Source organism: Betta splendens, chromosome 16 (genome assembly GCF_900634795.4).
Source record: "Betta splendens chromosome 16, fBetSpl5.4, whole genome shotgun sequence".
Taxonomy (NCBI): Eukaryota; Metazoa; Chordata; class Actinopteri; order Anabantiformes; family Osphronemidae; genus Betta; species Betta splendens.
Window position 1 is genome coordinate 19760783 of NC_040896.2, and position 26134 is coordinate 19786916.

Genomic DNA, 26134 nt, shown 5'->3' on the forward strand with positions numbered 1-26134 from the left:
ACGTTTTCCATCCTCAGTTGAAAACTCCAGTCTTTTCATTCGAACAGCATATAATTTCACTTTATACAGTAATCCTGCTGAGTTAAAATCCCCCTTACAAGAAATATTTGGGATGTTCTATCCACAGAAGCCACTGGTTGTTATGTTATGCAGCACTTTATAGGGCCTTTAAAAATTGTTGATGGACTTTTTACTGCCCAACTGTCTCCTTATACGTGCAACAGCCTGTGAGACGTTCACAAAGAGCTGTCATCAAGTAGGAGTGTGCATGGTAGTAGCCCAAGTGTCTGTGTGTACTCACTGATGCGCAGACAGCAGTACCGTGTGGTTTCAGGGCAGAAAGGTAGTGTGTGTGTGTGTGTGTGTGTGTGTGTGTGTGTGTGTGTGTGTGTGTGTGTGTGTGTGTGTGTGTGTGTGTGTGTGTGTGTGTGTGTGTGTGTGTGTGTGTGTGTGTGTGTGTGTGTGTGTGTGTGTGTGTGCGTGCGCGTGTGTGTGCGCGTGTGCGCGAATGTTTGCTTGCGTGCGTGCGTGCATTTGTGCGTGCATTTGTGCGTGTGTACATGTGTCAGAGAGTAATTGAGTTGAATTGGTTTTAATGGGTCTTTATGGGATGTTTGGAGTTATTTCTGTCTGAGGTCTCCCTTGGCGTCCTGGCTGCTCTAGAGGATGGCTTGGCCCTCGGCCCAGCACCCTCCTCTGCTCTTTCATTTTTGCTCTCTCTCTCTCTCTCTCTCTCCCTCGGATTCTCACTTTCCCTCTCGCTGCCGTGAGAGAGATGGCGCAAGCCAATTGCATGGTACTGAAAGAGTGAGTGAGTGTTTGTGTTTCCTCGTGCCCTGCCTCACTCTAAGCGCTGTGATTTAACAGGGCCTCCGGTTCGCAGAGCACTCATCCCTCTCCGCTAATCGCAGAGCGCCACTTTAAAGGCCCCAGTGAGTAGTCGGGCCTCGTCCCGACTCTCATTTGTCATGTAGATCACATGGTGGGGCATGAGTTAGGACCCTGTGGTGGCTGCACAATTACAGGGTCCGCAGAAGGGAGCGAAGCCAGTGGGTCCAGTGACTCCTCAGTGGCGGCACAAAACTAAACTTTCTCTTCCTGTCGCATTTTGATGGACAGCCTGAAGAAAGAGAAGGCATGCTATATGGGAGGGAGTCACTCTTACAGGCGTGTGTGTGTGTGTGTGTGTGTGTGTGTGTGTGTGTGTGTGTGTGTGTGTGTGTGTGTGTGTGTGTGTGTGTGTGTGTGTGTGTGTGTGTGTGTGTGTGTGTGTGTGTGTGCGCGTGCGCACAAGCAGACTGAGTTTGAGTCATCACTATTTTTACATAATTCTTGACTAATTTTGTGGTGTAAAAATACAGATTCGACATTTAAGTGTTGGCAGCTTCCCCTGGAAAGACTTTTGCACGTCCTCTGAAAACTTTGTAAGCACATTATGTGATTTTTTGCACCAGTCAACCACATCCCAGTTTAGCTCCAAGCGTGGACTGTTTTTACTCATTTCTCATCCCCATAGTCTATACACTGCCTCGTAGAATGAATGGGTGCCTTGTGATAACTATACACAAAATGTTTGTTTTGCTGGATCCTGCACATGTCCATGTTTCTTTTTTGCTAAAGTGAAACTTAAATGCAGAAATGCCACAACTTCATTCTGAACAAGAGGCAATCTGTGAAAGTTAGTAAGCAGTGCTTTCATATGTGCCTGTGTACATTTACACAGTATGCTTCAATGTGTTTCTATGGTGTGTGTGGGGGCGGGTGCATTATGCCTACGCAGGGCTCCAATATATGAGTAAGTACACACAGCATGGGAGAGTGACAGTTGTGACCTTAGCCTCTGAGGCCATGCCAGGTCATTGGCCGCCAGTCTTCCAGTGGTGAGGCCACATGACGGGGCATGCTGGGAGACCATAGGCTTCATGAAAGACGCGTGGGATAAATAGATGGTTTGAAGGTCGGCTGAAAGGAGGAGCAAAGGGAGAAATGGGTGACATGTGTAAGACTGACCACAGCACTGAGGAACGGTGGAGTCAGGAAGGAGCCCTATGTAGGAAGGAACGGACTGAAGCAGTCGGCTTGGATTGAATGTGGATGAGCTCCATGCTGCTCATTAGGTCTGGGTGTGTATGGGAATGGCAGTAAACATGACATTTCCCCTGCAGCCTGCGGAACGACCTCGGCATCTAATGACAGCCCTGCTGAACAATGAGCAGTAAAGCTGCAGCCACCAGGGCTGTGGCCCAGCCCAGCTGCCACCGGCCCCCGTCATCCAGGAGTCTTCCGTTTGGTTCTGGGCCAGGCCTGGGGCAGTGAGCAGGAAGTTTCCATCTGGTATCTTGCAGGAGGGGGATGTTGTCTTTGCAATTACAGTACAGCCGTGTGACCACAAATATTGGACCAACTAGGGTAGTTAACTGCAGTCTGCTACAAAAGTACAGCTCTAAATTCTCATCATAAAATCAGCTGCTGTAGGAAGCAGTTGCATGTGGACCTGCCCAGTGTCCACCCTCCACTGACATTAGGCTGGCATCATCAGGGTGATGCCAAAGTGTCCTAGCTGGCACTTAGATCAAGGCTCTGGGTGTGTGTGCTTGTTTTGGCATGTAATTAGTGTCTGGGAAAATTTTAGTACTAAATGATAAGTTTACTAATTTATAGCTTAGAGATTGTTGGCTCTTCTCAGAAGCTAGACGCTGTTAGGCAAGATTGTGAACCGATCCCTGGGTTAGTCCAAGAACGCAGTGCAGTGCAGCAGCCGAATCATATACATACATACTACAATGTATATATTCTAAAACCCGTATGTCATAATAAGTGGAATTCTAACGATGAACAACTTTCTTCTTTAAATCCCCTTCATTTTTTTTCCCTGTAGTTTTCCATTTACTCCTCTAAATATTTATTTTGGTATTGATACATGGGTTTCTTCACCTTTTTGGGGAAAAAAAAATTAAGCCTCCCTTTCGTTTTGGTTTTGTTAAGATGATGCTCTTTCATTCACAGTAATAAACTCATCAGGCACGTGTCCATCATGTAACCATAACAAAGAGATCCCCCTGCCAGCATGTCTTGCTGAGGTTCTATTGAAAGATTTACGATGTGTTTAACCGTGCTGTCCTCGCTCAAGGCATATAATTTCTCTCCTTGGATGCGTCTAACTGATCATCTTCCTACAGCGTCCTGTGTACTTCCCGTGGCTCCACCGCTGTCTTTTAAAAGTAGCTGCTGTGCCCCCGTTCCGAGTCCCAAATTTGCAGACATGAAAGGTGGATGTCACGGGCAAATAAGAGGACTGGCTGACTTTAGAGGACAGGGTCAAACCAATGCAATGATAGTGGATGTTTCTGTCTCCTGAAGACCCATTCAGCAACCGGAAGCAAGTGGGTTAAAAGCCGCAGCCACAATTACTATGTGGAAGTTTGAGTGCTGTTATGGGCTCCTGTCAGAGATGTACAAGAGCCTGGATGTTTGTGTGTCGTTTTTATGTCTTGTCTCACTGTGTGCGATTGGGCCTCAGGCGAGTCAGAAGGTTGAGGTGTGAGGTTGGATCTGAAGCCGTTTGAATGGCACGTTTTTATAAAAAATTACACTGTAAATCTTAACTTTTTTTTCTCAGGGTGCGTTGGTCCAGACTAAACCATCTGTACTGAAACTGGCTGGATTCAGAGTCATTATATTATATTTATATATTTATATTATATATAAAAGGGGGGCATTAAAGAACTAAAACAAGCCTTATACAACTGAAAATGCTGTACTTGCACCGAATTGGTTGAGAATAATTGGACATTAAACAGAATTTCTCTGAGCTACGTTTGTAGAATAATATGTGATTTTTCATAGCACGGGGATGAGAAAATGACACTGTTAATGTCATAGTGTGTCGTTTTCTCCTATTCCACTTTAACGCAATGACTTCAACTCGTCACATGAATTGCATTACCATCCAGTAATGGGGCTATTTTGCTGTTCCAGACGTTACTGCATTATACAGTATTTTTTTCATATTTTTATATAACGTGCTGGCCAGTGCGTCTGCTATAGCCAAGCTAGCTCATAACCAGCCGGTGGACACTTTCCCAGTAGCTGACGCTTGTGTTCAAGCAGCATGAATTTGGGACAAATCTATTAACTGGGTCGCGGTTTTCCCCCCCAGGCCTCACGCTCTGAAAGTCTGTCCCACGATGCTGTGAAAACAGTGGCAGGTTCCTTTTGTGTGGAAGCATCTGAAGAATGCACTCCTGACGCAGCGGGCGCTGCGATGGGACTCTTCCTCATGGCAAACACCAACAGGGACACCGGGGCTGTTTCTGTGTGTTTGTCTGAGATGAATGGGTTCCGGGTGGGGTAGCAGACTGGACAAGCAGCTCTGTTTATCCACCGGACCTGTATGAGTCATCGCGCTGTGGCCAACTTAACAGCGACTTGTCATCTCGAGGCATCGCCCTCTCACTCGATTCCTCTCCACTGTGCATATTGCCAGCTGTTATTATTGTCTTCCAGTGTTGTTATTAAATTCTACATTCCTGAGGCTAGTGTCATGTAATCATTGCGTTTGGCACACTGAACTCGCTTACCTCAGCTGATTAAAGATTGCTAAATATGCCGTATCAGTGAAGTGACACAAGATCTTCATTAAATTAAAAAGCTGTCTAAATATTTAAATAATTTAATGCCTCAGGGTGTAAAAATGTCTCCACTTTGCCCTGCGGTCTTGTGGCATCATGTCAAACATTAGCGTTACTGTGCTCAGTGATGCATTTAGCCCTTCATACTAGCGAGTGACAGTGGTACATTGGGCCACAGTCATCCAGTGCTTCACAGCCAAACCCAGGAGCTCAGCAATGTGAACGTTTGCCTTTTCAACATCAACGCAGACCCCACAAAGCTCCTGTGTGTGGCACTATGTGGTCCTCTTTGAGGGAAGAGTGTCAGGCCTAATGCACGGTGGCATAAGGACATGGGATGCTTATTTTCAGTGGGTTATCCAGTTCCAATGGTGGCATGGTTTGGTTTGTGGCTTTGAGGGAACAAAGAGGTATGCGACATGTCCCCCCTCGTGTAGAGCGTTTTCTATGGTGGCATTTCTGTGGAGAACCGGCACACGTTCTTCCGCGTGGATCAGGACTTTCACTCGTACATACTGGTAATATTACTATTAAGAATTGTTGAAAATGATGCACATTGAAAGGTGTTTACACGTTTACTGTGGGAAACAAGCAACAACTTGATATAGGAGAGGAGAGGTTTGCTGAAGAAGCAGAGAGCAGACATAGCTTTGGTCTGGACCAGTGGCAAGTGGAAGAGATTATAGTATAGTATTGGTTTTATGCTGTGGTAGATAACGGGTGGAGCAGAGGCATCCTTCTGCAGTAATGTCAGGTTTCAGAAAACCCAAATGCAAATGTCTGGGAGGCTGAGACCTCTAATGTTCATGATTGTCCCGTTGGCCCTGTATACCAGCCTAAATCAGCCTCATACTGTTATGTCTTATCCATTTTATACATGTGCACACACTCACACACACACACACACACACACACACACACACACAGCCAGACACCCTCATGCACCCAGCGGAGAGGAAGCAGATATAGCATACCACAGGAGGCACTGTGTAAACCACTCTTACATGGTAACACCCGTCTCACAGCCCACATACAGCCTCACCAGTGGCACCGCCACTAGTGAAGCTCTCACCTCCATAGTCCCCTTCTCACACGCCTACTGTACATGCACAATATGGACAATGTGTCTAAACAAACCTAACCAATAATTAATATCATGTACCATAACATTACTGACACATTTAATGCTGCTTATTCAATTATTAACTGTTTATATGTATTAATGAGATATATGTTTGTGTCTTTGTTTTTCAGTCAGTGGTGAAAACAGGGCGTTTGCTCATCAGTCATGAGGCACCAGTTACTGGAGGTTTTGCTGCTGAAATCAGCTCGACAGTACAGGTGAGTGTGTACGACACCTACACAAACTATGTACTCAATGAATTCATTTTATGTTTTTTTCAGTGGAGATAAAGCCATAATATATAATAATAGTGTGAAGCAATAAAGATGCTGTACCTATTAAATGTCTTCCTAATCATGACGTATTATCAAATCGTGTCTGTTTTTTCAGAATGCCTAATTCAAAGATGCTCGACGATGATTGAGTAGGGGTTGGTTGAATTAATTTGATCTAACTTACATGTCTATGAAGTATCATTCAGAATTGTAGTTCAACATCAAAAGAAGCATATTCCATTCACGCGTGTCTGGTATGGTTTAAAGTACCAATAAGCATGTAAAACCAAAATGGCCTGGGTTCTACAAGGTAATGCATGCTGCATACTGAACAGATTTGTAAGTGTGTTCTACTCAGCAGAAACTATTGACACAGCAGAGCTAAGTATCCATATAAGGTTCCTGAAATATTGTTGCTGTCAATAAAGAATTCCTGGGCAGTGTAACAAACAAACGCCAGAGAACGGATAACAAAGTCTGAGCTAAGTGCGATGTACTGTATGACTACATGAAATGTCCTCCCCTTCCCGTCATCCTAATCACATCTATCTTTGCGTGGTGAGATAACGATCTTCAGCATGCGCGGTGTTTTCTCCCTGGGCGGCTCTAGGCAGTGAGCAACCACTTTCTCCTTTACCTCCTTTTCACCTTCTCAAAAGTCATGGAACTAATTGAATGTGTTCCGTGAAGCACTTTCCTTGTTAATGTTCATGAAGCCAGAGTCAAAGCAGTAAAATCAATGATTCCGCTCCTTATTTACTGTCAGTCAGATGCCCCCCCCCCCCCCCCCCCCCCTCGTCAGCGAGGGCTTAAGCGGCCGGTGAGTCATCTCCCTCATTTCTATGTTTTCTTGTTTTCGCATTGCGCGCGAGTGATGTAAGTTGTTGCTGTGTGCACTGATTGCATTGATCTGAAGTCTTTGCTCAGCCTCAAGCCACTTGGATACTTGTGTTGGAAAAAGGGGGGGGGACAAGAAAAAGTTTCTGGTTGCATTTAAAAGGATGCAGGTTGTACTACAGCGGAGGTTCCTGTTACGTTTGTAAACCTTATTGTATTTCTGGTTCTTCAAAGGGAAAGCTGTCTTTGATTACACAGAGTGTCTCCCACTAATAAAAGGTAGGACATCCTACAGGGACCTATGATAATTACAGGCCATTCCCATAAGACTGTAGCGTATGATAACTCTGAGGCCCCAAGTGCGTAAGATTTCTATCCAGGCATCAGATGAATATACTGTTTGGCTTGAGTGGTTTGAGACCTTTCTTTTTAACCTTTTATATCGCTGTGTTTTGTCAATAGCTGTCCAAGCAGATTAGAGCCACCGAGGCAAAAGTTCTGGGTTGAACATCTTAAGTATAGCAGAGTTGTAAAAATAAGACTCAATCACATCTTTTTGCGCTTCTCCAGTTCAAGACCTCCTAAACTCTTCAGTGTTCATTAAATGTTTGTGTGATGTATTTTACATTTGTGTATGTATTTAAATATAACGTTGTGTTTTTTTATATAACTTCAGGTTTACATGGTCAGAGGAAGATTTGGTGTAGGAGATTAGGCTAAATGAGCTGTAGGGACGAGCAGAGCAAAATGGAGAATCATCCTCCTGCATGTGTTGGTTCTACTAAACAGTACAGACTTGACTATAGATTCCAAAAAAGGAGAGACTTTGGCTGGTCAGTGTGTTTCACATGTACATATAAAAAGTAGATATAACACCCTGTCTAAATATAAAATGCTGCAGTAGGAATAGATTGTGATGATCTTAATAGTAGTAGAGTGCATATATACACATTACGCTGATGTGCTGCTTGGTTTTGTGCCTGTTAGTTCTGTGGGGCCATGTGATCGCCTGCTTCTACTGGTTCTGCTTCCATCCTAGTTTTGTAATTGGAAATAACAGAATGCTACACTTCCTCCTGATGCTGTGGTCGTATTCTGGAATGTGGTCCAAAGACTATCGCCTTCACTCAGGCCCACTTGGTGTTAGCGCAGAATGAGACTTTGAATGTTTTCAGAAGTCTATGTGAAGCAGAGTAAGCCCACAGCCTGGAGTATTGTGCACCACTATAAAGCTGATGGAAGGGGCCCCTGCGTGTCTCCCCTCAGGGGACACACTTAACAGCCTTCAAAGCCCAGTGTTTGTACAGGACGTCTTCCTTTAAAGGCTGGAGAATTGGATACAGGTACCGCCCCTGTGAGCGATCGGTTGTGGAGCGTATTTAAAGTTGAGCTACTATTTCTCATTGCTGTCCATTTCATAGTAGCCTGAAGGCTGATACGCTCATTAGCATTTTCTTTAGCTTGTTTAACGGCAGGATGTGAGGAGAAGTCTTTTTTTAATTTATGAACTAATATTTCTTATGGCATATTTAATGAGAAGTGTCCTAAATACAAAATTTACCTCCACTGATGAATATCTTTCTTTTCATGAATGTTTGCTTATTCTTCCATTTAATTAAAATCAGTTCTATATGGAATCAGTGTTTCATGCACTTATGCAATAATGTAGGTTTTGTGTTTCCTGCTTATGCATGCTGTAGACTTGTGCAACACTCTTAGCTACTACCTTACCTCCTACCACGATCGGGCTTTAACTCCCATGTGGGTGTTTATTTGAAAATTGCCTGGTAACCTCAGTGTTTTTATGGCCGTGTCTGTGCTTCGCAGTACATTATGTGGCACTTTTTGGACAAGGCAAACCGAGATTGTCAGGCTTGGCTCGGCCTGGGACTCAGCTGTGCCGTGTCTAAGCTTGTGCAGCGGAGGCAAGCCAAGCAACCAACGCTGGCAGGTTAAAATGCTTACACTTGCTAAATGATAACTTGGAGCTATACGTGTTGCTGTAGGTTCTGTGATATTTCAGCGAACCAAAACCACGTCCGCATATCAGGCCCATCAGTCATTCCTGTTATTTTAACCTGAGCATCATTGAGAGAACATCTTGAGACATGTGTTCAGACTGTTGTCAGTCAAAATGAAGCTGGTTTGGCCCGGCTTTGTATTTGTAGCATGAACCATTGGTATTTTTCTACCAGTGTCTGAGAGCAGCCTCCAATCTGCGGGTGTTTTTGACAATCTCTGATTTTTGTGTGACAGGAGACATAATATCATCACTGCAGCCCTAAGGATCCAACTGTGAAGTATTTTTACATCCTGCACCACTATCGGTTGCAAGCTCTTCAGCACAACCATGTTGACATATTTTTATTCTGACATTTAAGTATATTACATATAATGATGCACTTCCCAAAAGATAAACACTGATTTGAATGAAACTTGAGTTGTGTGGCCGTCCTCTGTCCAGCTGTGGTGGCAGACAGTCAGACTACTGTACTTTTCTCCCACTTCCAGTCAATGTATTTAGAGGAGATTACAGACGGATCCAAACAAAAGACCAAGCTCCCTGGTACTGTCTGGCTGGTTGTCTGTATAGTTGGGTGGAGACTAGATCTTGAGGTTGGAATGTCGGTGAGCTATTGGCATCACATAGTCATTTCCATCAATACATTAGGCCAAAAGCAAAGCAAAGTAAATAAATGTATTAAAATACTGTGATGGTGTTGAGGACTTCTGTGTGTAGCTCTGCACTGTTCCAAGTTGGGATTTTTCCAGCAGGTGAGAAGAGTCTCCATTTATCTTTGTGGAGCAGGTGCCAAATAATGCATGCATAAAAGATGTCTACCCGATCCTTTAGACAAGACTCAACTTCTATAGTGACTTCATGGGATTTAAATTTAATATTAAGAGGCTTGTGACCCTGATGATCCCATGATCATAGTCCTGTCCCGGCCTGCAGGAAAGAGTCAGCTGCATACTGAGCACCAGAGTATCTGTAACCACTTCTCTACTTACTGTATATTTGAGAGTTGTCAGCAGATTGAAACAATGCATCAAGGACACACATTGTAGGGGTCCATGCTACTGTACAGTAGGGGAAAGGGGGAAAGAAGGTTTTGTTGTAGTAGTTTTGTACCGTCATTAAAGCTAATCACAGTTCATTAGCTGGGTGGAGCAGACTGCCAGACCTAGGGTGCAGGAGTCCAGCTGCCAGGCAGATCACAGTGCCAGCAGCCATGAGTCCCACACAGCAAGTCAGTGCAAACTCCTCTGATTTAATTCTAACTAACTTCAAAATAGGCCCAGTGTGTTGTTTTATTCTTTTCTTATTTTATTTTTTTATTGGCACAAATGAACCTTGCTATTGTCCCACTGCAACCGGTGTCCATCTAAAGTCTCAAGATTTAGATGTTCAACAGCTATTAATTGCTTCTTTCATCCATTCCTGATCTATTCAAATTTGTCTTGACTCGGGTTTAAATGAGTAACGCATCCCTGGACCTGAAGTTGCCTGGAAAGTTCCCTCTTTTGCCATGGCACTTCCACGGGACCACAGGGTAGCAAGCTTCCGCTGCAGACTCTGTCGGTGTCCCTTGTTGTTGTATTTTTACAGCTGTTAAAGTACCCAAGCACAAAAGGTCTCCTCATCAAGTCTGACATTCCCCTGGACTCGGAGCCAGATGTTTCATAAGAAATGAAAAACACGGTGCGAAACATACAAGCCTTGTCCTGCCAAACGTCTGACTGCTCCGTGGCAGCCAATTGGTGGGTTTGTAATGTGGAATTACATGGATGGTTGAGTTTGTGATGCTGTCAGTGTCACAAGGAACATGTCGAAGTGGGTCCTATGTGTGGCTGCACATGCACAAACTATCAATGCACACAGAGGGTGCTGTGGAACATTTGGTGGCTTGACTTGTGCTGGTCAGTGTAATCTGAAAGTGGGGGCTTCAGGTTTGTTTCAGCAAAACTGTGTGCATGCGTCCACGTGTGTTCATTTAACTCTTTGGGGGGTTTGCCCCTTTTGGAGTGTTTTGGCCAACTTCATTGTGCCTTGTCTCCATGGGAAGAGATCAGAGGGCAATACAGAGACACGAGTCACGGCTTGTTTTGCACTTCGGACAAATTGCATGAGCACTGGGCTTCTCTTAGGAGAAGCACAAAGCTTTTAGACTTTTATCCTGAATCGTGACTACCAGTTCACATCAACATCGCATAGCCACTGCTACAGTTATGCAAACTGGGAGGATGCACAAGCATAGTGAAAAGGGTAAATGAGGTAATGGAGAGCGTTGGTTCTGGGTTGCCAGAAGGAAGGCTGATCTTAGTCTGGGACAAACCTGCAGAGCCAAGGAGCTGTCTTTGCTAAACGGGATGAGGTGGAGAGCAGGAAACTGAAAATTGCAAGACCCTGTCAGCCTCTCAAAGCTATTTATGTCCTGTGAAATGAGAAAGATAACCAAGGTTGTTGTTATGAAAAGATATTGATTTTGATACATTTATGCATTCAGTGGAAAACATGTCTGTGTATGCTTTTCAAACGAGTCCTGACTGACTTATGTTTGAACATGGATCTCATTATTATTCGTGTGTTTTATTATATTATGCAGGAGGAGTGTTTCCTGAATCTGGAGGCTCCCATCGCTAGGGTCTGTGGTTACGATACCCCCTTTCCTCATATCTTTGAGCCATTCTATATCCCAGACAAGTGGAAGTGCTTTGATGCAATCAAGAGGATGATCAACTACTGAAGCCCTGACAGGTGAGAGAAATTTATGAGGGGACATTAAGTCAATTTTCATTCACACGGTGTACGTTAAGGCCCATCAACCACAGCTCTGTAATCTACAGTACTTATTCCAGCAATATACAGTAATTGAGAAGATGAGAAATGACAGTGAACAAACCCATCATTAGAGAGAAAACTTAGATCTGGTTTTCCTAGCCTACCAATAGACAGACATCAGACTAATGCACATTCACGTGGTTTTTAAACTGTTGAATGGCTATTGTACAGAAAATGCTTTTAGATATTGCATAACAAAGTTAGGAAATTAAAAGATGGACCGATTCAATGCCGTAGCAGTTGCAACTGGTACTTTTTAAGTCCCAGCTGTTGGTAAAGCTCCAGAGGTGCTAAAGCCTTAATTTTCCATAACACAAGTTACTGTTGGCTTCTTGTAGTCTATAAAAATTCCTGCAACTGGGGCTTCACGGGTTAAATGTATGAAACAAGCCCTTGGGTTGTCGCAGACATATATATTTTAAATCATCTAATGAGTTTGATACACACTTTCTATATAATTATTATCCAAAAGCAGACTTAGTATTCTTCTGACAGATGCAGCCACATCTGTTCAGATGCTCCAGTGAACAGGCTGTGTCACAAATTAAACTCATTAAAATGTCACTGTTGCAAATATTATGGCCCTGTAACGCTTGTGCAGCAGCAATTGAAGAAGGCAAGTCTGCGGCCAGCCTGTCCAGCGAGCATTTGTCAACAACTGTAGAGCAGCCACTCCTTTGTGCCTTCGCTGCATTTCGTGTGCAGCAGAAAGGGAGAACGGGCACTGAGCACAAGCACCAGCAGCTGATGCCGCTTGTCACTCAGCGCTACAGGCCTTAACAGGTTCCCCGACACCGAAGCCCACCACTGTGAAGCTCGCGTGTAGATTTCTGCAGCATCTGTTTTGGGTGATTTCACACTTGTATCTGGAGCCAGACTTATAATGGGACCACCCAAGGCTTTAGTGCCAAGTGTTAACAGGGTCAAGCCCATGGGCCTTTTTTTTTCAACCACATCACTTTCTCTGCACCAGTCGCTGTGTAGAAAATCATTTCAGATCAGAAAAATGTTACACTTGAGTTATAGCTACAGTATGAGTTATGAGTAAGAGCAATAAATTGTCTAATTGAGTCCAACATATTTGCTCTCATCCTCACCGCTCACCTCACATCTGCCACTGACTGTGGATCACCAAGTGATTCGAATAACTTACCGAACCTTTCTCCTTTTTTCCAGATGCAACGTCTGGTAGCTCCTGAGCTCCACCCCCACCCCGGTACACCCTCTCCTTTCCTGTTCATTTATCCACGCAGTGGAGAACAGCCAACGAGAGGCACTTTGTTGATCATCCAATCAGGAAGCAGGATCCAGATGGGCTCCATGTTCTCGTGTGTCTTCCAGCAGTTAAAACGACGCCAGTAGTAGTACCTCTCGATTATTCAAACATATAGACAAGTCAACTTCCTGCAGACCCTACAATGAACCTTTACTTTCAAAATAATGTAAATCGTTTCCTCTGAGACGAAAGTTGGAAACTGTGGACATCACTGTAATCGTCTGCGTGCTTTTCGGTTGCATTGAAATTAAACACTGCAGAGGTCCAAATGTGAGCAGGCAGATCAAAGAGCAACAGTGGGGGGTGGTGTGGAGGTGAGCAGGGCGATAGAGGAGGAGGAAGTGTCAGGTCAGCTGGACGTTTATACAGAAGTTTTGCTTAAAGGCGAAGTAGAAGCAATACATCCTAACCACGTTTCTGACTGTGGCACAAGTGTTACTTTAAGCACAAGACTTGCATATTTGTGCATGCGTGGCAGTTACAAACAGGAACTCACAAGGTTGAATCACAAAATATCAATTGAGCATTAAGGTTTATAACATGGACATGAGCTTACCCTTGATTGAATGTGTCTTCTATTTAGTTTGACATGGAAACTGAAACTCACTGTATTAATATGACGCACATGGGGTTTTTAAAGAAAATAAATACAGTTGGAGCTGGTGAAGACATTTGGTTCAGTGATTTGTGTCCATTTGTTGAGAGTTTACTTGTTTTTGAAACAAAACGATAAACGATTTTCACACTGGTTCGGGTTGCTACTGGTCATGGGAGTAAGAAAATATTTACAAGACTGGCAGCGTCTGCATTTGATAAATCTCCTGTTGAAAAGCGGGAGCTTTACAAAGTCGGGACATATTCTGCGACTCACTGAAAAACATCTTTTTCCGATCCAACGTGAGTTCTCAGACAGCTGTTCACTCGGTTTTCCAACTAGGTCTTTGAATTAAAGATGTACAGTACAGTTGTAAAACCGTGGAAACGACTTTCAGTTCAGTTCATGGCCAACGTCGTCTTTTATTTAGGAGCCATGAAATAGTGAGCTTCAGGACATTGATAAAACCACTTTATTGATATTTATTTTTCATTCAAACCAGCCCCAAATGGCTTATTTACCTCAGAGAACGTTATAAATGAATACTTAAGAATTTGTTACAAGAAAATAAGAGAATTAGCATAATTCACTGCATTTCTACCTTCTGGACACTTCTTCCTTACACAGCTTGAGCCTTTGGCAGAACAATCACGCCGCTAATAAAACCTTTACAGTGGAAGCACATATGACAGACCAGTTAAACCAGATGGCCTCGTAGCTCAGAGTCTCTGCTTTTACTTTGAGTAGTAAGTGCAGAACTGGACCATCAGCAGAGTTTAGGAGGAAGGTGAGAAGGACTTCAAAGTGTCACTAATAAATGAATGGAGCAGTGTTTCCCCATGGTGCAGACAGGGCTTTTAAAAAGAAGGGGAATATTCCCTAGGATGAATTCCTGAGCAAAATGGCTTCAAGTCAGATGTGAGTGCCAGCGTGAGCCCCGTGGTTTTACTGTAATGTAAGACAGCCATCTGGAAAAGCTTCTGATGAAGTCCTGGAGATTACTCCGGTTTTACTTTTGGCTATTATTGGTGTTATTTTGAATATTCTTGGAGTGTAACCGTTTGCTGTAACATTCTCGACATCTCCGTCTTTTGGAGCGACTGCTCCCAATGTGGCACTTTTGCGAAATTTGCAAAAGCAACGAGCAGTTTTGCGAGCGGCAGGAGAAATCTGTCGTATTTTTAGGCTTCCAAGTGATACAACGTGTTGCTAAATTAAACGCAGTGGGCAGCATTTCTTTCAGATGTGGCTTGAAAAGATATTATATTTGGAGACGTGGACTGTTTTATTTCACGGTAACCGTGACCAGAGCAGATCTGCACAACATACAGCCCATCACCACCCTGACCTTCAAAGGACGACGGTGGATCGGCTCAGTCCTGGAATGTACGTGTGCTGTGATGAATCCTGGACTCCCGTCTCATAATCATCTGTCATAACATGTGTGCAGCTGGCAGGCTTCTAAATCAGCCCGCAACAGGTAAGAAGAGCAAAGATTAAAAAGGCTTCATGACCATCCCCCTGATTAGCGAGCGTCCGGTGAAATCCCTATCGAGTTTCCGATCCGATTCCCTGCGCGCTCCACAAAGAGACGCCTGTTGAAAATGTAAAGGATAAGAGCTCATCTGTCATTTTGGTCTGGGTGAAAGCAGAGCCCTGCGACCACAGTGGTGAGGCCAGCCCTCCTTTGGGCGGGGTGGCAGAGATGACCTCTGCTTGGTAGGAAGGCTATAATAGCATCCGTGCTCTGACAGTGTGTCATTACACACTATATTTACATGAAACGCTCAAAACCAGGGGTGGTAGGTCACTGTGTAAAGCTACGGGGGGTGAAGATGCTCTAGTGCATGTCAAACCATACAACCAGAGATTACTGGGGATTATAGAACCACTCAGCCTGTAATGTGGCCTGCTGTGCATTTTTAATGGTTGCCAGGGCATGTTTTACAGCATCATTACAAATTCATGGAATATGGCCTATGATTTGTGTTTATTCAACATTACTGGATTTTTTTTAAGATAGGTGCAGCCTGGGATAGTTCGTTAGAGCTACACACGATTCGTCCATTACAGTCCAGGGAATAATTCTGTAGAAAATGGCTCTAACTCAGAGCTGAGCTCCAGAAAAAGCCAGATAGAAGACAAGCTTCTGGAACAGCTTCAGATAAACTCACTTTGTGCTTTTGGCTGTTTCTTTGTGTCATTTGGAATATTTTTTTATAGAATTGCAAGGAAGAAGCAACTTTTTTAATGCATCCTGTGGAACATGGATTAGATTTAGGACGCATTCATTGTTACTAGTCGATAAAAGCAGATGAGTCACATTACAAAGTAATGTCACATATTTATCCATTTAACATAAACTCTTTTAAGCATTTGCATAAGCATTTGATGATCGTTTCATCTAAATGACATCAGTATTAACACAGCAACAGTAAGTGTAATACTATTCCTAAGGATTTGTGGAAGTTCCACACGTTAAACTGTGAACGTCTAGGATCAGAGGCAGAAGAGCCCATTTAAAACAAGCTCCTGTACCAGTCCGACTTATACAGGACGTACAGTTTCTCCATCGGCCTAATTATTAAACACAGAAATAAAAGGAATGAAGTTAATGATGATAAAGCCAATGTAGCTGAGTGTAAACATAAATTGCATCATCAAATGTTAATTCACTGCTATTACATTAGCTACACCCTCTGGTCTCCCTCTTATTGTGACGACACACCTGTAACACGAGCGCTAACACAACTCACCTGCAGCGTTCCTCTTCTCCGTGCGTGACATCAGCCCATGGTTCCTCCGTATCACCTCCGTAGCGTTAGCAACGGTGGTGACGCTGCGATGCACAAGGCTGAACAACGGGCTGAAAGCTGCCGTGTAAAGCGATGCTGGGCCTTTGTTCTCAGTTCTAACTATTGTCGTCAATTCTCGACATGAAGAATAGAAAGTTAGCATGTTATTCAGAAGGTCCCGTGCTCCAGGGCACAAAGACGCTAACACTTAATATACAGTTAAACCTTTCATACGTGTGCTTGTTACAAAAGCACCGAGGGGATTTTCCAGTCAAACGTCTTGGACTGCTGCTGTTGAGACCTGCTTTGGGATCACTGCATTGTTGGAAGGACCATTAATGCCCGAACCTCCCGTTTCTAACAAAGGGGATGTTGTTTTCCTCCACAATATGTCCCGATACTTCCACATGCCACATGTTTCCAGCGCCAGAGGAAGCGAAGCAGAGTCGCCACCACGCTTCATTCTTCTTCCTGGACACACACACACACACCGGTGAGACACTGCACAGGCCCCAAGGTTCCACACAATCCCAGTCCTTTTGTGGCATGTTCATGACTGAGCATTTTAGATTCAGGCCTTGAAGCCTTGACACGCAACCGCGTAATGGATGTGCTCTGTCTAAAGCGTAGACACTGTAGCAGCAGGTGCTACAGCTTAGCTTAAGGGGAATAAAAATGAGAACCCGCCTCTGTTCGCGTTGAGCTAGAGAATAGAACATATGGATGTTCTGGAGTCACGGGTTCACAGTTCACCCACGCGGCGGCGACCTGCACGTTAGCTCAGGCTGAAAGCATCGGCGCCGCAGCATATTCTGGGTTTCGGCGCTGTGGTCCGGTGCCTTTTCAAACCCAAAACCCAAAACAGCACATTAACACAAAATATAAAACACATGTACAACTACTTTTGCCCGTCTGAGAATCGGAGCTTGTCCTCACCAACAAATGCTGGAGATGATGAACCCAACATTGTTCCTTCCCTGGCATCTGTTACATAAAAGTGTTTGGTTTTAATTCTGGCTTTAAGGTCGACAAATGGTTTCTAAGGGGAGGAGGGGGAGGACAAAAGCGGTCCCGGTCCAGAGGGCGATTGTGCGCTAATGACATCCTGTTAGACAGACGCGAGCTCCGTCTCCTCTGACATACGTAAGTGGTGCTAATGAAATAATTTCCAGCTCTAATTGAAGGAGCTCCGCGCGTCGGGCTCACGGGCCTGGGCCCATCGTGGCAAAAGGCGTGTCTGTTCCTGAGCCACGAGTCATACTTTGTTCCCCGCTAAACAAGAGCGACGGTTCTGCTCCGCAGCTCGGCGGGAGCGACGCGCGATTGTCTGCGAAAGCCGATACCGCGCAAATGCGTACCATGTGTGCGCGCGAGGAAGCGTCGCGGCTTAACGCTGCGATTACGTCATCCGCGGTTGCAGCGAAAACAACGTTTAGCTCTTTATTTGCGCCGAGCTCTTTGGGACAGATCATTAAACGTCCTAATGGTTCCTATGTATTGCACCAACAATGGAAAATGAGCAGAGCCTTGATTAAATGTGGCTGTTTAAGCGATGCATCGAGGAAGAAAGTTACAAACAACGATAATTACGAAAATAAGGACCGTTGCTGATGCTTCTGCCAGGCCTTTCTGTTGGACTCCACCAGATGTCGTCCCTCTTGACCTTTGACCCTCATATGATCTTCTCTGCCGGTTCCTTCCTTCCTCTGCGAGAAGGGTCCAAACCATGGTGCTGGTCAGTCGTTGGGTCTTGGCTTTGTTTGTGCGTTGCCTCACACCAGCGATGGCCTCCTGCACCTGCACAGACGCCTTTTTGGCCTCATGGTGATCTTCATTCCTTTACTTCTGGACGGTATCAGCTGTAGTCGCCTCAAGTGAGTTGAGGAAGAGTCTTCATCCGCCAACAGAGGTTCTCTGCATCTGGAATTATTTATATATTAGATTTTTAAAAAGTTTTAGAGAGTAAAATTTCCTTTCAAAACAATCAGCTAAAACAAACATAATAATTATTGTCTATTGGCCACCACTGTGCTCACACAGTCCATTAAAAGTAGGTGCAGGCTGTTCTGAAGACATTCATCTCAGCCTTGGGTGTAGCTGCTCTTTTGATTTAGCCACTGGGCAGAGCCAGGCTTGGAATTTTACAAATTTTATGGTGGCTTTAAATCTGAAACTGTCACATTCAGTTTTTCCTACATTTTTCTTTTTATCCAGTTGGCTGCTCCCACCGTTCTCCGACCGTCGGAAGGCGGCTCCAGCAGAAGGATCCGTCCATCGGCAGGTGGAGCCTCGTCGTTGGTTCGAGTCCTTCCTGGGACTGAGAGGTGTCTGTGCGTGAAGTGCAGATCCACAGGCCCGTTCACCTCCACCAGTCTGGATCAATGGCCGCACAGAGAACAGGTGTAACCCACTAGTGTCAGTCACAGTCTATCAGCTGCATCTCTGCAGCTGATAGACTTCATCAGGGAGGCTGACTCATTTTAGATCCTGTAGCTCATCACATAACGTGATTGGATATTTTCTCCTTTCTACAACTGAAAGGCAGCTTTTTAACTGTGCCATATGGGACTTAATTGTAATATTAGCCGGTCTGTGGTAATACAGTAGCTTTACCAAAGCATCAGAGCAGCATGACAGCAGCACACCTCTGACTGGAGCTCATAAATATGCTGTTACGGTTTGAAACGCTGTCTCTGTCTGAACATGCCAGTGGGGACTTGTGGCACGGCTTCCGCTCGCCGGCCTTTGATGCTCTTTCTACCGAAACACTTGTAGACACGGAGCATTTAATCCGCGCTCGCCTCCCAGATGCGGCGGCTGCATGGAGCGGCGGCGCGGAAGGATCTCAAGGAACGCGATTCCGCAAGGAGGGAGACGAGGAGTCAGTCGAGGTCAGCGGAGGGGGAAATGTGTGCCAAACGCTTCACCTTCCTGGAGACTGAGTCAACAGTGAGTCAGAGCGCTGCAGCCGAGCTGGGAGGCAGCGAGCGATCGGCCGATCGCTGACGCTGCGGAGATTAGGCTGAAGGAGTGACTCTGACCCCGCTGCTCGCGCTCAGAGAGAAAAATGTAAAGCAGCTCGTCTGTGATGCCGACATGCCTTTACTGGTTACTCTTTGCTTCTGTGGGGTTTTGCACAGTAGAATATCTAAAAATCCACCTACGGTGAACTTTGCAAGTTTATAAGTAAGAAAGCTGAAAGTTTCACTTGGGCAATTTGTTAGTTTGGAGATGAAATTGAATTAAAGCCATTTTTAGACCTCAGACATTCTTTGGAATGTTCCTGCTAAGAATGTCGTTAATACGCCAACTTTCCTCAGCGCTGTGTTGTACAAGGTTGAACCTGGCGCCGCTTTGCAGGGTGACATCCAACATACAGTGTCCTTTCCTCACAGCGGCATCACATCTGTAGCATCCTTTGTCAGAAAACATCACTAACAGGGACCACGTCAAAACATTTGATTTAACCAGTAGATCCAGTGTAAAGTCTCTAAAGCTGCACTGCTCAGATCTACTAATTAAGGTACCAGGGTTCCACTTTAAACATGGGACTCATTCAGCAGATGACTCATGATGAATGACTAACAATAAAGGTTTATTAACGCAATAGATTTGTGCAAACGTCAGCAGAAATGTGCCTTACTGAAAAGAAAACCTTCAAAATTAAAAAAAGTTTTGTTGCTGCAAAATTGGAAAAAGTTGTCTTTTTTTATTACATGTATGAACTAGTCCCCGGACAACTGACCTTCACTCTCGTTACGTCACAAACATGACTAAAGCATCTCGCACCCGGAGTCACCTTTCCAGCTATATTTGCGAGTCCATCCGCAACTTTCTGCCTGAATGTTTATAATCTTCCGTTTGGAAGCTTTGTTTTTGTTTTGGTATATTTAGCCGTCCCTCGTTCTGGGCTCGGTGCCCGCCTGACAGACAGTCTCTAATTAGCACAGCAGAAATACATATTTAGAGCCGTGTGGCTTTGGAGACTCTCTTTATTTAAGTCACCGGGGAGAACAATGGAGGAAACAATGGCCGCCTGCAGCAGACGAGGTCCTCGGCACCGGCTCTGTTCAACGTGACAGTCCAGGTCACTGTGAGCTACTGTAAAACAAGCCACCCGCCGCAGGAGCTGAAACCTCTTTTCATTTCTCCAATGACAGCGAGTCGATTGTCCTGCTCCAGGGTCTTACACTCTGCATGAATGGCTGCCGTACCAAGTCTGTCAGGGATTTAGTTTAAGCGGACGCTTTCTGGCACAATCGTTGCATAAATAATAATGAATCATGGCTTAAATGATGAATATTGTGGCTGCTTGTAATTAAGCGTGTTTTTCCCCCCTAATCATGGGTGACATGGGTGATTTAATGCATAATAGACATTTTGGGAACAAACTGTTTTAATCTCCCTGTGGCCGTGTTGATAAGAGGAAGCTGTGTCTTAATACTGATAGCGGTGCCTGCGTGCGTGCGTCGTGGAGGCAGGAAGTGTGGGCGCGGCTGGCGGACGCTTCCCCTCGGCTCCCGCTGAGACTCCAATCAAAGTCCGGTCATTTCAAAGGGTAATTGACACGGCGCTCGTTATTTAAATGCGGATGAAACCCGTACGCCAGCTGGGCGGTTGATAAATGTTCAAACGGAGCTCACATTTCAAACCTGACATCAGAGAGTGTCCGTCACAAGGTGAAGTGTCAGACCGTCCTCTGGCCTCTAGGTGCAACAAATAGCCGTGGACCACTTGGATCCATCTGACTGGTGGTTGCTGGGCTTCATGAGGAGGTGGATGATCATTCAAATGTTCTGCTCTTATTCGTTTGCTCCAAAGCGTCATCGAATGAGAGCACGTGATTTCCACCCTTTTAATTAGGCGACGGTGCCACGCGCAGCCTGCACACACTCGCCTCCAAACCTTCTAATGATGTGTGACATTTTGATCCAAATGCAAAATCATTCGGATTCTGTGTCTGTGGCTCAGAGAGGCTAAATGCTAATGCATATTTTAGGATTTGATGCATTATTCATGTGTTAACAATCAATATGAAATATGAGCCGGCTTTTTTAAATGATGGGAGTTTGCACCTCCATCTTGCGGTTGTCATGGATACGTTTCCTTCTCAACAGTTTGTCGCTTTTGGGGGTTGGTTGGAGTTTGTTGTTGTTCGCGTGAAACTACCGATTGGAGGATTCCTCCATGGACGCGTGGTCGTTTGTCAGGTCCCTGCTTTGGTCAGAGGCCTTTGTTGTTTGTGGGCTGCTGAGCTGATTCCTCTTTGATTATCATTTAAGTCCACCGTGCTTCCTGGGAACGGCTTCGCACACGTGTATGGATCTGTTCCTCGCCGCAAAACACAAGCGCTGCTCATCCTGAACGAGACTTGCGATCTCGGCTGGGTTTAATCTGTTAAATTTGCCACAGGTGCGCCTCCATACATAAGTCACACATCTAAAGAAAATTGAAAGCACGTACTGTATCACAACACGGCTCTAAAGCTATGACAGAAAGAGGAAGGAAGGCAAAAATAAACAAGTAACACATTGCAACTCAACACAAAACAGCTGAAGAGACAATGAGCCGCGATCCTGTAGGTGTTTCATGTCAGTGTGTGTGTGAATGAGACCAGTCACACAGAAAAGATGTGTGTGACTGTGTAAAGGGACCGTTAGTATATCACATCTGCCTCTAATGCTTCCTTGATGCGTCGTTTCCAGCGTCCTGTCTGTGGGTTCACGTCTTGTCTCGGCCTGAAACTGCCCACAGCTCCGGGTCACTCTCACTGACGCCTGTTTGACACATGGCTGAACACTGATCCACTCCAGCCGCTCTCCTCCGTCCTTTGTCTGAGTCCGAACCTTCCACCGAGGCCGTTTCCGTTTCACTTCCAGTCTCAAAATACATTATTCGTTAAAAGGGAGGCAAAAAAAACGCAGCTTTCCAAGAATTCACCACCAACCGAGGGGATAATGTGAAAATATTTTAACACATTGTCGGACTTAGTTTTACAGTGTCCCCACTGATTTGTGTGCCTCACTCTCCAAGTTTCCCTTTAATTGATTCTTGCCACGTTCCAACCCTCGGTGCACCAATAAACGCTTATGCACAGGTAAGATCCTGCAATTGGGCCAGTAAACCCTGGGCATTGACTACAGGTGTCTTTGACGCTCGTTTTTCTACATTTCCTCGCTTCTGCAGCTCACTAAAAGCAGCCGCTCCCCCAACTACTACCTTTAAAAAACACAGTTACGTCAGAATAACATCGCAGGAAGTTGAAGTCGCCGCCGAATAAGGTTTCCCGACGGGCTCGATATCATTCCGTCCTATTACTCACCGCGCGGCCTTTGAGACGTGGCGTCGCCTTCCGCTTGCAGCTCCCGCAGGAAGCGTTTCACCCCGAGATCAATGGAGCGGCGATATGAAAACAGTGTTTCATTTCGCTGCCGCGCTGCTGGACGGCGCCCTGCAGCCCCCGGTTGTTAATTCACAGGTGTCGGCAGATGAACAGCAGCCATTACCGCCGCCGCTGTGTTTGTCTGTGGACTGTGTGGATCGCTCGCGCCGTTAAATTACTGTGTTTCCTCTCAGAACCTCGAGCGGCACCGCGCCGCGCCGGTGTTTTGCGCGACGCGGGGCGCGTCCCACTGTGACCTCCCCTGCTATCGTGGATAGGGCTTCAAAGCGCGCAGGCTCCGGTGTAATTACACATTACTTTTATCCCCCCCCCCCCTTTCATCCTCAACTTCCATTTTTGCCCTGTGAGATATTTACTCAGGTCCGCGGTAATGACAGCGTGGCAGCGTGGACGCTGACCTGCGCGCGGCCCGTCTGCGCCCGCGCGCAGCTTATCGAAGCGCGCGTGTGGGAATTTCGCGAGAGGTCTGGTGTCATCCGGCGTCCTCCGTTGGGAAATTTTCATTTAACACCATTCCCAAGATCCCCATTATTATATCATGCAGAACTCCATCCAGCTCTCTTTCCTGTTTTCGCCCTTCGCCACACGTTTGGTTCCCCTTCTGTATATTGTGCTTGTGAGCAGAACAAGCCTCGCTTTTTTTGTAATAACCTCCTGTATCCTAAACGGACCCGAACGGTGCCTACGGTAGCTTTTTCCCACACACGGTGAAGGCTGCTTATTTGGCCTTCTGGCTACAGTCAAGTATGGAGTCAGGAAGCCCGACTCAGCGCTCCGGCCCAAACCTCAAGTGCCAACGCCACCCTGTGTGTTCCTCCCTCCATCCACGTCGTCCCATCTGATCCGAGCGGACAGCTGCGCCTCTGCTTTCTCTGCGATTCCAACCTCAGAATTCGACCATAAATCGAGTTCCCATGTGAGGGAAGAAAACATCCACCCGCGCTGATGTAACCCTTAATTACAATTGATGCTTTTCCGTGGATTCTGCGCTGCACGCGTTTCAGATGGACGCGCTGTGGAAGGCTGCTCTCCTGCTGGGTTTTTTTTCCAGCTCCACTGGATGATGTGATTATGATCCTTTGCTATTATTAAGAAGAAGTTAACCAGAACATTTAGACAGTGTTACCTTGTAAACCTTTGTTTATTGGATTTGCCATTTTCCAGCATCACCAGCTTTCTTTCGGCTGAATGTGGAATTTTGCTCAGGCTGAGAAAAACAATAAGTGTTTCACTCTTTCAAACGACAAACTGTAAAGAAATCTCATGAATTGGAAATCACTCCGGCCGTGCAGTCTTTCCAGGGTGCCATATGCCACCGTAGCATGATTCATGCCCTGACGCACGTCATGAGGGGCTGATCTTTGGCCGGTGCTGACGTCCTATGACACGCTTATTAATTCCTGTCCCTTCACCTTGGATTCCCCGGCTGACGTCGTGCGTCTCCAGCGGTGCCCTGGTGTTGACTGATGTCGTTGGTGTGGCGTATTTATGGCGGCTTGAGTCATGGGAGCGAGGACATTTAGCCCCGGTGACATGCAACAACGGGGACTCTGGGTGTAGGAATAATAGAAGCTTGTTGTGCTGAAACCAGGAAAGAGGATTACACATGTGGTGATTAACATTTCAATAATTTAGTCTTGTTCTCCTGGAAAAATTGGTCCTTTGACCTTTTGTTCTTGCAGTAATTTTGGTTTATGCTCTAAAGGAAAAGGGATTTATTTTCATTTTAGCTGTGATTTACAGACTCTATCTCTTAGGACATGATATTTCCTCCCATATATACATATATGTATATGAACATCAGCCATAGATGAGCACTACAGACAATAATAGGGACCTTTGTTAACGCTTTACGCTCTCTTGCTTTCGAGACCCAGGGAACTGTACTGCACTGAAGTGATGCACAGTGTGATCGCTGCACAGTGGATGCAGGAACAGACAATGGTTTCCCAAAATGCTCCCCAGGTCACTATTCTCACCACTGTAGTGTGGTAGTAGGGGCCCAGAGCTGATGCAAACTCATCAGTGGCTTACATAGTGAGACATCCCTCAGTCCCTGAATCTCGCATTGACAGTAAAGGTATTTTAGGCTGACTGTGGGTTCACGATACTTAGACTGAACTAAGTATCATTGTCCTGCAGCTCCTGTTCGTCAAATAATAAATCAGATAGTCGCTGCAAAAATATCTCAAGCCTGAGCTCCATTAATATACGTGTGTGTTTTATGTTTTACACCTAATGACCCCCTTTTGTGCAATGCGAGCGGGAAACATCCAGAGAGTGTGACACACATGTGACACGAGCAGCATCCAAACAGAAATAATGACCTGCTGGCTCCAGCACAGGCGATGGAAAACAGCTTGTTCTGGTTAGATGCTGACCGATGCGGCGTGTGTGTGTGTGTGTGTGTGTGTGTGTGTGTGTGTGTGTGTGTGTGTGTGTGTGTGTGTGTGTGTGTGTGTGTGTGTGTGTGTGTGTGTGTGTCCGTCCGTCCGTCCGTCCCATTGAAGCGAGAACTGCGACCAGTCAACATCAGCTGTGCCATTCACAATATGCTCTTAGTCATCCGTCCACTTAGTGTCTGGCCTCCAGTGTGATAAACAAGCTCACAGGAGCAGCAATAAAAGCAGCAGTTACACATTGACAGAGGACGGGCAACAGGAGAAAGGGTCCTGTTTCTACCTGAACACGGCTAAGTTTGAACCAGTCACTAAGCAGATCAGTGGCTTTTAGTGCTCCACGCTCCCAACTGAAGCAAAGACACCATATGGCTCACACACTGTTTGACTCCAAGCTCGAACCCGCAATCAGATGCTGTTTTGATCACTGATGCAGATCATTATTTTCAGTCAGTCAACCACGTGCCGCGGTAATGACTTCAAGCGTTTCAGAACCAGAAGACATACAGCATTTGCTCCCAAGCATGCAGAGAAATCTACTTTTGCTTTTTAAGTGTTACAGTACGGATCATTTGTTTGAATTCCCCCAGTTTGGACCCGTGCTGTAATTTCGCCGTCCAACTTGTAAATAGAGCTAAACACATTTTGAAACCTTCTGTCTTATGTGTTTACCTGAAAGAGTCACGCCTCATCGTCTGGAGGAGATTTGGGTGCAGATGATGTCATCTGGAGGTGAGATGGCCCAGATGGCCGACCATTCGAAATCATGTGTCCTTACTCAAAGTAGGCTCAAATCTTCTAAAAAATGATGCAATAAGTTGTAATGTCTCATATTTAAGTGAATAAATCAAGCTTTGTGCTGATCCACAGGAGGATGTTCACATTAGAAACGAGCGTTTGCGCTCATCAGGATCAGGTCTCCGTCCCCTCCACGTCCAGATTTCACCCTCCAGATTC

General features: G+C 45.4%; 1 protein-coding gene and 1 long non-coding RNA gene across 2 annotated transcripts in view; one reads left to right on the forward strand and one right to left on the reverse strand.

Annotated features, from left to right (window-relative positions):
• Positions 1–13656, forward strand: part of bckdhb (branched chain keto acid dehydrogenase E1 subunit beta) — a 35077-nt gene extending 21421 nt beyond the window's left edge. Inside the window, exons 9-11 of the mRNA XM_029129772.3 lie at positions 5886–5972; positions 11474–11625; positions 12886–13656. Of these exons, the coding sequence (XP_028985605.1) occupies positions 5886–5972; positions 11474–11614 (228 nt within the window). The 3' untranslated portion in view covers positions 11615–11625; positions 12886–13656. The remainder of the gene's footprint in view (positions 1–5885; positions 5973–11473; positions 11626–12885) is intronic.
• A 334-nt stretch (positions 13657–13990) lies between these two features.
• On the reverse strand, positions 13991–23062 carry LOC114843299 (uncharacterized). The gene is made up of 5 exons (XR_003783564.3): positions 22698–23062; positions 18572–18748; positions 17978–18295; positions 16337–16846; positions 13991–16157 (listed from the first exon to the last, which is right to left on the reverse strand). It is a non-coding gene; the product is annotated as an uncharacterized LOC114843299 (long non-coding RNA).
• Positions 23063–26134: the final 3072 nt, after the last annotated feature.